Source organism: Tachyglossus aculeatus, chromosome 1 (assembly GCF_015852505.1).
Source record: "Tachyglossus aculeatus isolate mTacAcu1 chromosome 1, mTacAcu1.pri, whole genome shotgun sequence".
NCBI classification, from domain to species: Eukaryota; Metazoa; Chordata; class Mammalia; order Monotremata; family Tachyglossidae; genus Tachyglossus; species Tachyglossus aculeatus.
In genome coordinates, this window is record NC_052066.1 from 131,955,659 (window position 1) to 131,971,455 (window position 15,797).

The 15,797-nt window shown below is 42.1% G+C and overlaps 1 protein-coding gene across 1 annotated transcript in view; it reads right to left on the minus strand.

Moving 5' to 3' along the window:
• The window catches only part of PRIM2 (DNA primase subunit 2), a 323,348-nt gene that overhangs the window by 11,962 nt on the left and 295,589 nt on the right, over nt 1–15,797 (minus strand). Inside the window, exon 13 of the mRNA XM_038743964.1 lies at nt 14,885–14,953. Coding sequence (XP_038599892.1) covers nt 14,885–14,953 — 69 coding nt within the window. The remainder of the gene's footprint in view (nt 1–14,884; nt 14,954–15,797) is intronic.

Genomic DNA, 15,797 nt, shown 5'->3' on the forward strand with positions numbered 1-15,797 from the left:
GAGGCACAGTGAGGAGATTAGCGGCAGAGGAGCGGAGGGTGCGGGGTGGGCTGTAGAAGGAGAGAAGGGAGATGAGGTAGGAGGGGGCGAGCTGATGGAGAGCCTTGAAGCCGAGGGTGAGGAGATTCTGCCTGATGCGCAAATTGATTGGTAGCCACTGGAGATTTTTGAGGAGGGGAGTAACATGCCCAGAGCGTTTCTGGACAAAGACAATCCGGGCAGCAGCATGAACTATGGATTGAAGTGGGGAGAGACACGAGGATGGGAGATCAGAGAGAAGGCTGATGCAGTTGTCCAGACAGGGTAGGATGAGAGCTTGAACGAGCAGGGTAGCGGTTTGGATGGAGAGGAAAGGGTGGGTCTTGGCTTAACAAATACCATCGTTATTTATTATTGTTGTTATTATAGGTGGCTGTTGGGTGGTTACTCGTGGTGTTGGGAACTAATAATAGAATATTTATTGAAGCAGTTGGGATTTCATGGAGCTTCTGAAGGTGTGGAGGGCTGAAGTCTGGAAAATTTAATGAGTGAAGGAGTCACAGTTGGGGGAATGCATGAGCAAGGGACTGGAGGTGGGAAAATGAGAGCAGGGTGCAGTTAAGGTAATAGATTTGGGAAAGTGAAAAGGGTAAGCTGGGGATTAGTGGGCAAAGAGAGCTTATATATAATATGGAGAGAGGTGGTGGAGAGCCTCAAAGGCAATGGCAAGGGGTTTTCAGTGTGGCTCAATGGAAAAAGCAAGGACTTGGGAGTCAGATGTCATGGGTTCTAATCCCAGCTCCCCAATATGTCTGCTGCATGACCTTGAGCAAGTCACTTAACTTCTCGGAGCCTCAGTTACCTCATCTGTAAAATGGGGATTAAGACTGTGAGCCCCACGTGGGACGTGATCACCTTGTATCCCCCAGCGCTTAGAACAGTGCTTTGCACATAGTAAGTGCTTAACAAATGCCATCATTACTATTATTATTATTTTCATTTAATATGAAGGGAGATGGGAAGTCATTAGAAGCTTTGAGGGAAGGAGAGACATGTGCTGAATGATGTTTCAGGAAGATGATCTGAACAGCAGTGTGGAGTATGGATTCATGAGGCAAAGAGACTAGTGAGGAGGTTGATACAGTAGTATATCCATGATATGATGGGTACTTGATCCAGGATAGTGGCTATCTGTGAGGAGTAGAAGGGACAAATGCAACATATTCTGATGTATGAACTATCAGGATTTAGCAGCTGACTGGATATGAGAGCTTAATGACAGTGACGATACCAAGGTTGCAGACCTGAAGTCTGCAGACTTCAGGTCAGGGGCTATGGTGGTGCTATCAACAGAGATGGGAAAGTTAGGAGACTGGAACAGTTTTAGAAGGAAGATGAGAAGTTTGGTTTTGGACAGACTGAGTTTGAGGTGCCAGTGAGACATTTATGTGGAGCTGTCCTGGGTCTGAGGGGAGATGTGGGATTGAATAATGGGTGAGGGCTCAGGGTTAGAGACAGATTTTTGAAACATTCTTGAGAGGCAGCAGCTGAAGTCATGTGAGTGGATGTGTTCTCCTTGAGTGTGAGTTACAGGAAGAAAAGTAGCAGACCTAGAACAGTCTAGCACAACAATCCCACTTAGGGAGCAAGAAGTGGAAGAGGAGCTAAACGTTGGTGAGAGAAATTATTTTCTGAAACACAGAAGTGATTGACATGTTATAAACATTTGATTACTCATGTTTTCTTAAGTTAACTGTATATTCTATAAAGCAATCCTCCATTTTCTAGATCTAATCTTGATATTTCCCAGACCAGATTTATCTAGAGAAGTGAAGTAGGAAATTACCAGGATAAGCAAATTCAGCTTTTTGTGGGAAAGGACTGTGTACACTAACTCTCGTTGAATTGTACTCTCCCAAGCACTTAGCTCGCTGCACTGCTCAAAGTAAGTGCTCAATAAACATCATTGATTTATTGCTTGATATTAGGTATAAGGCTTTTTTGCCAGAAATATCCAGAAAATTGAAGCTAAAATGTATTTCCTGACCAAACTGATCTGGATAAATTTCCAGTGAGGCTCCCATTCAATCATATTTATTGAACGCTTACTGTGTGCACAGCACTATAATAAGCACTTGGGAGAGTACGATACAAAAATAAACTGACGCATTTCCTGCCCACAATGATCTTGTGGGAGAAGACATTAATATAAATAAATAAATTACAGATATGTACATAAGTGCTGTGGGGCTGTGAGGGAGGATGAACAAGGGGAGCATGTATGCAGAGCACTAAAATAAGCACTTGGGAGAGTACAATACAACAATAAACTGACGCATTTCCTGCCCACAACAATCTTGTGGGGGAAGACATTAATATAAATAAATAAATTACAGATATGTACATAAGTGCTGTGGGGCTGTGAGGGAGGATGAACAAGGGGAGCAAGTCAGGGTGATGAAGAAGGGAGTGGAAGAAGAAGAAAGGCAGGGTTTAGTCAAGGAAGGCCTCTTGGAAGAGATGTTGCCTTCAATAAGGCTTTGAAGCTGGGGACAGTAATTGTCTTTGAGGAGGGAGGGAATTCCAGGCCAGAGGCAGGACGTGGGCGAGGTGTCGGCAGCAAGATACATCCTTGTCACAAATAAATCCCTTGGGTTGTAAAAACTCAGACCCCTGAACTAGACAGAGCATACATTACTAAATGGCCTGATCAAGGCTAAGTAATGAGTGAGAGACCACACATCTAATATTACTACTTCCTGATACACTCCTTTACCGCACTAACTCTTGGGAGGATGCATGTTGGAATGACATTTTCAATAACTTAGTTCAATATGCTCAGGACCTTCTGAAGTGTGCAGTTTTCACCTCGTGTAATCACCGTGTAAAACCTAATGCCCTTCAGTATTTTGCTTCCTGGGATCCCAACCAGAGAGAGAGAGAGCCTCCATTCAAAGACCAAATGTTGCTACCCCCACCTGGTGCTCCAGGCGAGACATCTTCTAAGAATGAAACATGAAGGAACTGTAATTGATATAGAGTAGTATAATTAGGCAGAAGAAGCTAGATGTAATGGTCAACAAGTATAGTGTAAAAGACTGGGGGAAACACCTGTTGCTGCTGCTCACCGTCTTCCCAAGCACTTAGTACAGTGCTCTGCACACAGTAAGCGCTCAATAAATACGATTGATTGATTGATTGATTCCAAAGAGAAGGCAGAGCCAGCCCAGGCCCGAGGGACCTCTTGGCAGGGGGATGCCTGTGTTGGTTCAGCCCGTTAAGGGCCTGAACACCAAACACCAAACAGGACTGATCATCCTGCAATAGGAAATTCTCAATGCCCCATGGTTGAGGGCTTAAATAGAGTCAGAGTTCTCAGCACCCCTGGGTTGAGGGCTTAACAGAAGTAGGATCGGTTGCGCTTAATGTTTTTCTGTATGTTAATAAACGTTTTCTTATTGTGATACTGAATATCATGGTTTATTCTGTTGATAAAGCTGAGTCACAAACACCCCATCTCTAATTGATTCTACTGGGACATAACACCTATTGATATACAGAAACATTGATTTATTTCTGCCAATGCACATTAAGATCTAGAAAAAACATTTGCTATTTGATTCCCAACTTCCAAGTGTATCCCTATTCTTTCTAAAAACCCTTCATTAGAATGCTTTTCCAAGAAGTTTCTTTTAATCACACTATCCCACCCATATGGGCTCCTGGGAACCAGTAGCCCCTCCCATTATAATAACTCACCATATAATTAACCATTATAACCTTTTCCCATAAACTCTTCCTCAGGCTAATTCTTTTAACTGCAACTCATAAGTACTAAAATAAATCCTAAATTCTTCCCCAACATTATTAAAAAATCAATTTGAGGCTCCTCTCTGACCTTCTCCCCAAGATCTTTACATCTGGACAGATGCCTATGGTGCTGCCCATCCATCTCCACAACAAAAAGAAACTCCTTACTATCAGCTTTAAAGCATTCAATCACCTTGTCCCCTCCTACCTCACCTTGCTGATTTCCTACTACAACCCAGCACGCACACTTTGATCCTCTAATGCCAACTACTGACTGTAAGTCGATTCTATCTATTTCACCACCGATCTCTCACCCACATCCTGCCTCTGGCCTGGAAAGCCCTCCCTCTTCATATCCCACAATCACTTTCACCTTCAAAGCCTTATTATAATCCCACCTCCTACAAGAGGCCTTCCTTGACTAAACCCTTATTACCTCCATGCCCCCTCCCTTCAGCATCACCCTTGCACTTGGATTTGTCCCTTTATTCACTCCACCCTCAACACCATAGCACTTATGTACATACCTGTAATTTATTTTAATGACTGCTTCCCCCTCAAGACTTTAAGCTCTTGTGAGCAGGGAACATATATAACAAATCTGTTATACTATACTCTCCCTAGTGCTAGTACAGTGCTCTGCACATAGTATGTGCTCAATACTTAGCTCAATACATAGTAAGTGCTCAGGGAGGCAGCATGGCTTAGTGGAAAGAGCATGGGCTTGGGAGTCAGAGGTCGTGGGTTCTGATCCCGGCTCTGCCACTTGTCTGCTGTGTGACCTTGGGCAAGCCACTTAACTTCTCTGTGCCTCAGTTACCTCATCTGTAAAAACTGGGATTAAGACTGTGAGCCCCATGTGGGACAACCTGATTACATTGTATCTACCCCAGTGCTTACTACGGTGCTTGGCATATTGTAAGCGCTTATCAAATACCATTATTATTACTATTACTAATAAATATTCATTCATTCATTCATTCAATTGTACTTATTAAGCACTTACTGTGTGCAGAGCACTGTACTAAGTGCTTGGGAAGTACAAGTTGGCAACATATAGAGACAGTCCCTACCCAAAAGTGGGCTCACAGTCTAGAAGGGGGAGACAGAGAACAAAATAAAACATTTTAACAAAATAAAATAAATATAATATGTACAAATAAAATAAATAGAGTAATAAATACGTACAAACATACACACATATATACAGGTGCTCTGGGGAGGGGAAGGAGGCAAGGGGGGGATGGAGAGGGGGAGGAGGGGGAGAGGAAGGAAGGGGCTCAGTATGGGGAAGCCTCCTGGAGGAGGTGAGCGTTCAGCAGGGCTTTGAAGGGAGGAAGAGAGCTAGCTTGGCGGATGTGTGGAGGGAGGGCATTCCAGGCAAGGGGGATGACTTGGGCTGGGGGACGGAACAGGCGAGAACGAGGCACAGTGAGGAGATTAGCGGCAGAAGAGCGGAGGGTGCGGGCTGGGCTGTAGAAGGAGGGACGGGAGGTGAGGTAGGAGGGGGCGAGGTGATGGAGAAGCAGATGGAGGTGAAGCAGAGGGTGAGGAGTTTTTGCCTGATGCTAAGGTTGATTGGTAGCCACTGGAGATTTTTGAGGAGGGGAGTAACATGCCCAGAGCATATCTGCACAAAGATGGTACAGGCAGTGGTGTGAAGTATGGATTGAAGTGGGGAGAGACACGAGGATGGGAGATCGGAGAGGAGGCTGATGCAGTAATCCAGGCGGGATAGGATGAGAGCTTGAATGAGCAGGGTAGCGGTTTGGATGGAGAGGAAAGGGCGGATCTTGGCAATGTTGCGGAGGTGAGACCGGCAGGTTTTGGTGACGGCTTGGATGTGAGGGGTGAACGAGAGAGTGAAGTAGAGGATGACACCAAGGTTGCGGGCTTGTGAGACGGGAAGGATGGTAGTGCCATCAACAGTGATGGGAAAGTCAGGGAGAGGGCAGGGTTTGGGAGGGAAGACAAGGAGTTCAGTCTTGGACATGTTGAGTTGTAGATGGCGGGCAGACATCCAGATGGAGATGTCCTGAAGGCAGGAGGAGATGTGAGCCTGGGGGGAGGGAGAGAGAGCAGGGGCAGAGATGTAGATTTGGGTGTCAACAGCGTAGAGATGATAGTCGAAGCCGTGGGAGTGAATGAGTTCACCAAGGGAGTGAGTGTAGATCGAGAACAGAAGGGGACCAAGAACTGACCCTTGAGGAACCCCTACAGTAAGGGGATGGGAGGGGGAGGAGGAGCCTGCAAAAGAGACTGAGAATGAACAGCCGGAGAGATAAGAGGAGAACCAGGAGAGGACAGTCTGTGAAGCCAAATATAACTGATTTTGACACTAAACTGAAACTTGAAAGCTCTTATATTGATTGACTATAAGCTCTATTTCAGTATCCGTCCTATGACTACCTGCTTCCCTATAAAATGCCTACTCTACTAATATATGTTCATCCAGTCAATCATATTTATTGAGAGCTTACTGTGTACATAGCACTGTACTAAGCAGTTGGGATAGTACAATATAGCAAGTTTGGTAGACACATTCCCTGCCCACAATGAGCTTATCTAGTGGTCTAATATGATTCCTATTACATTTTCTGTCATATTTGTGTGGTTACTTCCCATAACTAATTTGGCTTATTTTTATTTCTTAGGTGAAATTAAATGCATCTGTTTATCCTTCAAGGTTATAGGCCGCCCACCCAATTTGGTGTCATCCATAATCTTGATGAATATGTTCTTTAGACAATCAATCAAGCCAGCAATGAAGAGACGAAATAGCAATGGGCCTAGTTCATTTAAAAAACATGTTTGTTTGTAATGTGCCCAGGCACATTACAATGTATTTGATGGATAAACAGGGTAAGCTGATGAGTATTCCTTTTGTACTGATTTTCCCCTTCTAAACAAACTTTCTAAATTATTGTTTTTACCTCCTTTAAGCATGCAAAACTGCTCTTATATGGCATAGGCACTAGACTGTGTCCAAACTGATAATCTTGTATCACCCCAGAGTTTAGTACAGTGTTTAACACATAGTAAACACTTAACAAGTAGCTTTAAAAAACCCTTGCTAAAATAATGGGTATAACAATTAAAATGTACATGTACACACCAAAAAATCTGACAGCTTAAAAATCTTTTCCATTTTTGTTCAGTTTTTACCTGCTAATCACTAAAGTTTTGGTTTGAGGAGCTCTACTTGAAGAAAGGGGTCCCAAATAGTTTTAGAGGATCAGAGTAACATCTTGCCAAAAATAGTTACAGTGGAGTTGAATAGGAACAGCAAGTACTTGTGAAGCAGTATGGCCTAATGGAAAAGCATGGACCTGGGATTCAGAAGACCTTAGAACAGTGCTTTACACATAAGTGCTTAATAAATGCCATTTAAAAAAAAGACCTGGGTTATAATTCTGTGTTCACTGTGTTCACCATGTGTTTGTTCATGTGTTCACCATGTGTTCACTGTGACTTTGGGCAAGCCATTCCACTTCCTCTGTGCCTCAGTTCCCTCATCTGCCAAATGGGGCTCCAATGCCTGGTCTCCTTCCTATTCAGCATGTGAGCCCCTTGTGGGACCTAATCATCTTGAATTTACCCCAGTGCTTAGAAAAGACCTTGACCTCCTTTCTGATCTCCCATCCTCCTACCTTTCCCCGCTTCAGTCGATATTTCATTCTGCTGTCCAGATTATCTTTCTATAGAAGCGCTCTGGGCTTGTCACTCCCCTCCTCAAAAATCTCCAGTGGTTGCCTAACAACCTTCACATGAAGCAAAAACTCCTGGCTATTGGCTTCAAAGCTCTCCATCACCTTGCCCCCTTCTACCTCACCTCCCTTCTCTCCTTCTACAGCCCAGCCCGCCCACTCTGCTCCTCTGCCGCTAACCTCCTCACCGTGCCTCGTTCTCACCTGTCCCGCCGTCGACTCCTGGCCCATATCCTACCTCTAGCCTGGAATGCCCTCCCTCCTCACATCCACCAAACTAGCTCTCTTCCCCTTTTCAAAGCCCTACTGAGAGCTCACCTCCTCTAGGAGGCCTTCCCAGACTGAGCCTCCCTGTTTCCTCTGCTCCTCCTTCCCTCCTCATCGCCCCTACTCCCTTCCTCTGCTCTATCCCCTTCCCCTCCCCACAGCACTTGTGTATATTTGTACATATTTATTACTTTATTTTATTAATGATGTGCATATATCTATAATTCTATTTATCTATTTTTACGGCACTGATGCCTGTCTACTTGTTTTGCTGCCTGTCTCCCCCTTCTAGACTGTGAGACCATTGTTAGGTAGGGATTGTCTCTGTTGCCAAATTGTATTTTCCAAGCGCTTAGTACAGTGCTCTGCACACAGTAAGTGCTCAATAAATATAACTGAATAAATGAATGAATGACACACAGTAGGCACATAACAAATACCACAATTATCATTATTATCATCATTATTATCAAAGGCACTAAAATAGGACAACACTCACAAATGTTCTGGTCTGCAAAACGTTCAGCACATTTTTTCAGCCACCTAAATGGCTTATCAATGCCTAGCACTGCACATCAATTGGTGGAAGAATTATGTCAGGTTCCTGATGGTGGTTGTGTGGTGGCTGCATTTTCCATTTGTACTTGCTTTCTCCTATCAATCAATCACATTTATTGAGTGTTTACTTTGCACAGATGACTGCAATAAGCACTTGGGAGAGTACAGCACCACTACAACACACATTTCCTGCACACAACATACTAGTCTGATTTCTCCAAGTTTCTGACTAAATTTCATTTTGGCCTTTAAAGTTGGGAGCTTGTGGCACTTTATATGGTTAAATGGTTTGCTCCTGCCTTCCACCTATTTTAGAGAGCCTTTATCTTATGCTCCTGAATGTGGTACTGTAAATGTCCTGTAAAAACTGACCAGTGAGTAAGTACTGCTATTCAATGGCACCTGGGGCCTTTGTTGGGGTAGAAAACATTATCTCCTCCTGAATAAGTGAAAAAAAATTGGCTGCCTCTCGCCTACTGGTCTCAAAAATCTCCGAACAAATAGCAAAATAATTCTTCCTGCTCCTTTTCTTTGAAAAGAAAATTAGCACTAAGCCCACATTTTGATGAAAAGCAATTGGAATCCCAGTGTTTCCTTCCATCTTAGGTTGCCTTTTACATGTCAAGTACTCAAACCAAGAGAATATTCTCACCAAAATACTAGAAAAAGACTAAAACATTACTCCAAAGATAAAGGGCCAAAGTAACAGACATTTCACTTCAAACAGATCTGTTTATGTTACTTGATGAAGCGATGCTATCTCAAACATTTGCTTGGACTCCACACATTTTGCTCACAGTGACCTTCATACCAACATCAGTCTCATATTTCTGCCATAGCAAATGTGGTTTTCAAATGAATGGAAGCAATATGCTGCACCTATGGGATCTTTGGGTTTTAATCAAGAGGTTTTTGCAATGACAGCTGATAATGAGGCAGCTGGTATTATCAAAAAAGCCATATGGAACAATCAGAGTGCTGCTGCAAATGGTATCAATTAACTGAAGTTCATTTTCTAACTTTCATTTAAGGGAGATTTGATCACTGAGGACATGAAGAAATAAACCTAGTTCTTTTTTGGCAAGAAAATGATAGAGTAAAAACCCATTCCATTTTGAAATAAAATAATAAAAATAAAGTAAGCAGCAAATTTAAGAAGCTCTGGGAACAGCCAAAATTCTGTGGGAGATAGTTTATTGAATAAGCATAGGAAATCTCTCTCACCATTCCAAAATTATTTCAAATTAAATATGTATATTAGCATAGTGTAGAGTATATAAATCAGTACATTTGTGTAATTAAGGTAAAGCTTGGGTTAAACATGGTAAAATATTACTAAAAAGGCACATTGCTTCAGAAAGGAACTGTAGGGGCTTTTTTTTTGCATTTCCAAAAGAATCACAGAAGCATAATGTAACGTTAGCATACATTGCCAACAGAATGTACTTCATTGATACTTAAAATGCAGCACCATTTTCACTACTAGGTCTCTTTTTAAATAGGGATTCAGGCTTGATATTATGAGTAGCTCTCATATCAACTCTTATTTTAGAAAAAAAATGTCTTCATATGACAATCAAAGAGTCTGTTTGTATTGCTGTGATAGGGACTAGTGGGCAATTTTGCTTGTACAGGCAGGTCAGAAGAAATTTAGATAACATGGCCAATACATCTTACTATACAGGTGATGGGAGGGCATGGAGGATAAATAGGAAATGCATTTCCATTCACTACATGAACCTGGCTGTTTTGTGTGTGTATTATGCCTGAAATACATGGTCCAAGGGGCCCCAACTGTAAGCAGGCTAAAGATGGATCAGTCCCTTGGTTTCTGGATGGCAATCCTGACATTTTCCTGTTTTCTACACAACAATTTCTGGGCAAGAAAAAGGTGTTCTCAGGCCCGTCAAGTATGACAGCCACCAGGACCAAGCTGGGTGAGTTCAACTGTCAGGGGTAGCAACTCCCCCCATACTCAGGCCTATTGCCAAGCAGAGCGGGGAATCTGGAAAGGAGCAGGGAGCTCTTCTCAATGTTTACCTCCCACTCTTCTTCTCTCTGTTCCTCTAGGCCCATAGAGTTTGCTTGAGACTCTAGGAGAGCTTTGTCTTTCTGCTGATTTCCAAAGATAGCTTTATTGAAGAAGTTACAATCTCAAATTAAATTAATGGGTTAAATAAATCATATCGAGTTCATTGTGTGGTACAGGCAGCCTCTACATGCAACTGCTTGACATTTTAGCCCTGTTACCATCTCCAAATGAAATGCAAAGATGCATCAAAACTAATTAGTGCTAATAATCAGAGCTAACGGAAAGCCGTAAAACAGAAATTATTTCAGGTCAGTTATTGACTTGCCAGCCTAACCTGATATTGTTATTCTAGATACTTTTTATATAAAATTAGCATCCCAATTAACACTGATGTCTAACGATTCCTGAAAGATGATGAAATTAAATATTTTAATTCCTTTCCATTGATCATTAAAGATGTTTTAATATAAACTCTCCGTAAGATCCATTGTTTTCTTTAGACTATATAATTTTTAATTCCAAAAAGATACAGAACTAGACACACTGAAATTAAAAGAAAAAAACAGCCAAGATTTTAAAGATCAATAAATTAAATCATTAAATCAGGGGACTCAAATCACAGCTGCTTCTTGATACTGATGAAGAGGTAAAGGGCTACAAGTCTGGCAACCTTCAGTAGAAACTGAATTGGATGGTGGAGAAGGATTGGGAAGCTCTACTTGCCTAGAAATGGCTGGAATAGGAGCTCCCATGAGGATGGATGCTCTCAAACCTCAATGGAATGACTGTTTATAGATGAATAACACTGAGATGCAGCATGGACTACTGGAAAGAGTGTGGGCCTGGGAATCAGAGGAATGAGGTTCTAATGCCGGTTCTGCCATTTACTTGTTGTGTGACCTTGGGCAAGTCACTTCACCTCTCTCTGCCTCAGCTACCTCATCTGTAAAATGGGGATTAAGACTGTGAGCACCACGTGGGACAACCTGATTACCCTGTGTCCACCCAAGCACTTAGAACAGTGATTGGCACACAGTAAGCGCTTAACAAATATTATAATAATAATAATAATAATTATTATTATTACAGTACTTATCACAAAGTAAGTGCTTAACAAATACCACAATTACTGCTACTGCACAACTCCTGCCGAGGACAAATTATGTTTACCAATGCAGATTAATCCAATTTTCCATCTTCATTCATTCATTCAATCATATTTATTGAGTGCTTACTGTGTGCAGAGCAGGGTACTAATTAATAGGAAAAGCAGGATGGCATAGGAGAAGCAGCATGGTGTAAGGGAATAGACCATGAGCCTGGGAGTCAGAAGGTCACAGGTTCTAATCTCGGCTATGCCACTTGTCTGCTGTGTGACCTCGGGCAAGTCACTTCACTTCCCTGGGCCTCAGTTACCTCATTTGTAAAATGGAGATTAAGACTGTGAGCCCCACATGGGACAGCCTGACTACCTTGTACCTAACCGAGTGCTTAGAACAGTGCTTGGCACATAGTAGGCGCTTAACAAATTATTATTATTATTATAACTAAAAGTTTGGGAAAGTACAATACAACAATAAACAGTTACATTTCCTTCCCACAATAAGCTTACAGTCTAGAGCCTGGGAAATAGACATCAATATAAATAAATATAATTACAGATATGTACATAAGTGCTGTGGGGCTGGAAGTGGAGAAAGACAAAGAGAGCAAGTCAGGGTGACATAAAAGGGAGTGAGAGATGAGGAAAAGTGGGTCTTGGTCTGGGAAGGCCTCTTGGAGGAGATGTACCTTCAATAAGGCTTTGAAGAGGGGGAGAGTAATTGTCTGTTGGATTTGAGGAGGGAGGACATTCCAAGCCAGAGGCAGGATGTGGGCTAGCAGCCGATGGAGAGACAGGCGAGATCAAGGCACAGTGAGAAAGTTAGCACTAGAGGAGCAAAGCGTGCAGGTCGGGTTGTAGAAGTAGAGAAGTGAGGTAGGAGGGGGCAAGGTGACATAGCACTTTAAGGCCAGTGGTGTGGAGCTTTTGTTTGATATGGAGGTGGATGGGCAAGCACTGGAGTTTTCTGAAGAGGGAGGTGATATGTCCTGAACACTTCTGTAGAAAAATAATCCAGGCAGCAGTGTGAAGTATTCCTGGGGTGGGGAGAGACAGGCGGCTGGGAGGTCAGCGAGGAGGCTGATGCAGGAATCTAGGCAGGTTTGTATGAGTGACTGTATTAATGTGGCAGGAGTTTGGATGGAGAGGAAAGGGTGGATTTTAGTGATCTTGCAAAGATGGGACCAACATGATTTGGTGATGGACTGCATATTTGGGTTAAATGATAGAGGAGTCAAAGATAGCGCCAAGGTTATGGGCTTGTGAGACAGAAAGGATGGACATGCCGTCTATTGTGATGGGAAAGTAATGAGGAGATCAGGGTTTGGGTGGGAAGATAAGGAGCTTTGTTTTGGACATGTTAAGTTTGGGATGACGGGAAGACATCCAAGTAGAGATGTCTTGAAGGCAGGAGGAGATGTGAGACTGGAGAGAGGGAGATAGATCAGGCAAGAGAGATTAGTGCCTCTGATTGAAGTCAATTAATCACTGGTATTTATTGAGCACTTACTGTGTGCAGACCACTGTACTAAGCACTTGAGAGAGTCCAATACGATATCTTCAATTGTAGACAACACCACTATCCTTGATCTCATGCATCTCACCACCCACCCCTTTCCCACATCCTATGCTCCATGTTTGGTGGTTATTCCAACTTGCCCCCATGCACAGGAAGGGGGAAGGGAATCAGGAGATAGACATCTAAGTGCCCCTTCCTGAGGGAAGTTTAATTAAGAAATTACAGTGCCTAATATGGTATTAGCTTGGAACCGAGACAATCAGAAGGAAGGAATGGGAAGGAGACACAGACATTTTTTTGAGGCAAAGGTGGCGAGCCATATTCCTGGAAAAGAAGTCTCATTGCTGCAGCCCTGGAAGGACAAAGGATACAGGGAGGGAAGAGAGATGATTCCAGGTGAAGAACAGATACCTGGAAGGTTCAGGGTCCAGTGCCTAGGACTCTGGAGGAATGAGGCTCTTTGTCTGCGGGGAGAAAGGGCAAAAGTCCACCCTTGGACAGGGTGATATGGATCCTGGGATACCCCAAGATAATAGGGGAAAAATCCAGGGAAATGTGAGCCCTGGGAGACCTATAGGAAAGTACTGAGGGCCCCTAGTGTGTGTGTGTTTGTGGGGCGGCGGGGGGTGATATGAGAGCTAAGAAAAGGCAGTTTGAACCAGAATTCTGTTTGATTGTTATCTGACTAAGAATTCTTGCAAGCATACTATTAAACTTTGCTGAGAGCTCTGATCTTGGTGCCTCTCTGCGACAGGGCTGGAGTAGAAGCATGGTCATGGGAAGCCGCAGTAGAGAGCACTTGCTCTGTGAGCTTCCTGTAGCCAGCACCAGGAGGGGGGTGGTAGGTTCAATAACTACCTTTGATTGATAGGCCCTCATGAACCCCTCACCTTCGGGGAGATTCCAGGGCTTCGGTCAAGAGATGGCAGTGATAGGGTTGCAGGGGTTAGGGATACACTAGGCAAGGATTCTCTAACCCACCAATCCCAGAAAGAGAAGAACTGGAGGGTTTTATTCCCCGGGAACTAACAGGGGTCTGGGTGCTCCTAAAGAGACTCTGAGGTTTATTTTGGCCAGGATTTAGGGCTGAGAACCCCCACTATCATACCATGGTGCTCCAAAATACATGAAATTTAATTGGTGACCTTAAAAAAAATCTTTATAGAGAACATTTAAGAGAGTTTCCTTTTCCATGTACATGTTACAAAACACTTTCATGACACAAAATAAGAAGAGAAACGGGACAAAGCACAAATAATCTTTGGATGTTTGGCATTCTCTTAATTAAAAATGGCTTACAAATAATTAAAAACATATATAAAATGAAATAAAACTCTCAAGCTGAGCAGGCAAATTATATAATGAAGTCTTCAGGGAAAAAATAGCCATACTAAATTTATGTTGATAACAACAACTATATATCTTAACTGATGAGATTCCCATTCTAATAAAGCTAATGAGATCTGGTTGATAATTAAAATTGAATTATATTCACCACTGTCTTCAGTAAGCCTTTTTTTAAAAAAAAAGAACATAGATTTATGCCATGAAAAAATATTTTCAAATATAAGAAAATGCTAATAATTGATCCACTGCAAAAATGTTGAACAGAACATATAGTGCTCTACATGATGTTCATTTTAAAAAATCAACAAACATATCTAGTGCTATATAATCTATGCTAGAACTGAATAAAATGATAATTTTTTCAGTAAAATGCTGCAAGTACACAGAATGCAGATTTTTGCATACATATAGTAGTTAACTCGTTAAATTAACATGGCACGACAGCTAATGACGGATGTGACCACAACATAAAGTCTGTAGAGTTTTATGCATGATTTCCAGGCCCCTTTTCAGCAACAAGGACACTTAGATTGTGGGGCAATAAAATATAAACATGTACTTACATTATGTGTTAATTCAAAGTATTTCTGGCAGGCCACCTGGTAATGCATACCTTTTATTAAATCCAAAATCTGGAGTAGAGGGAAGATGAGGAGGAAAAAGAAAAAGGAAAAAGGGTGGGGAGAGAGAAGAAGATGAATGTTAGGCAACAGATTCATTCCAAACTGTCACATTTCACCGCCATTTGTATGTCATAAAATACCAAGATAATATAAAATGCTACAAAACATGAAGCATGTTGTACATCTGCAACCTTCATACTGTGATAATTCTGAAAATATTGCAAAATATTGTGGCTGTCTAGACCAGCATCAAAACCTAGATAACAACGGACGCAAAGAAATCTTCTGGCCTTTCAACTGTGAATTTCAATACTGTTACTTCAACAATACAGTTACTTCTGGTATTATCCTCTGACAGTTATTGTCAGACCGTCACACTGCAACATCTCATATAATTGTAGCGATAAATAGAGTAATCCAAGTGGTTGGAGCGTGAAGTAATCAAGTGCCCTATTTATATTTTTCTTTTCCACATTACAAATTCATCTAGGTACATCATAAAGTACTGTTGCGCTTTCACCAGGAAAATTTAATGGAAACCCTTCAGACAAGTATCTTCAAAGGGGAATGATTTTACCTTCAATGAGATTTGTCCTCTTTTGAAATGAAGTTATTTCTAGTGAAGCTCAGCAGAATAGGAGTGTGAATGGTCTATTCTGAACACCCATTAAAAGCATCATCCTATCTTTTGTAAATACAATTTGCTTCCCAATTCTACTTCATGAAATCTTTTCAGTATGTTATAAACTCCTGTTATCAGCAGAGTGCAGTGCCAGTTGAAATTTTTAAAGTTGGATCACCTTTGACCCTATTTAATCAAAACGTATATTCTGCCTGCTTATCAAATGCAAAG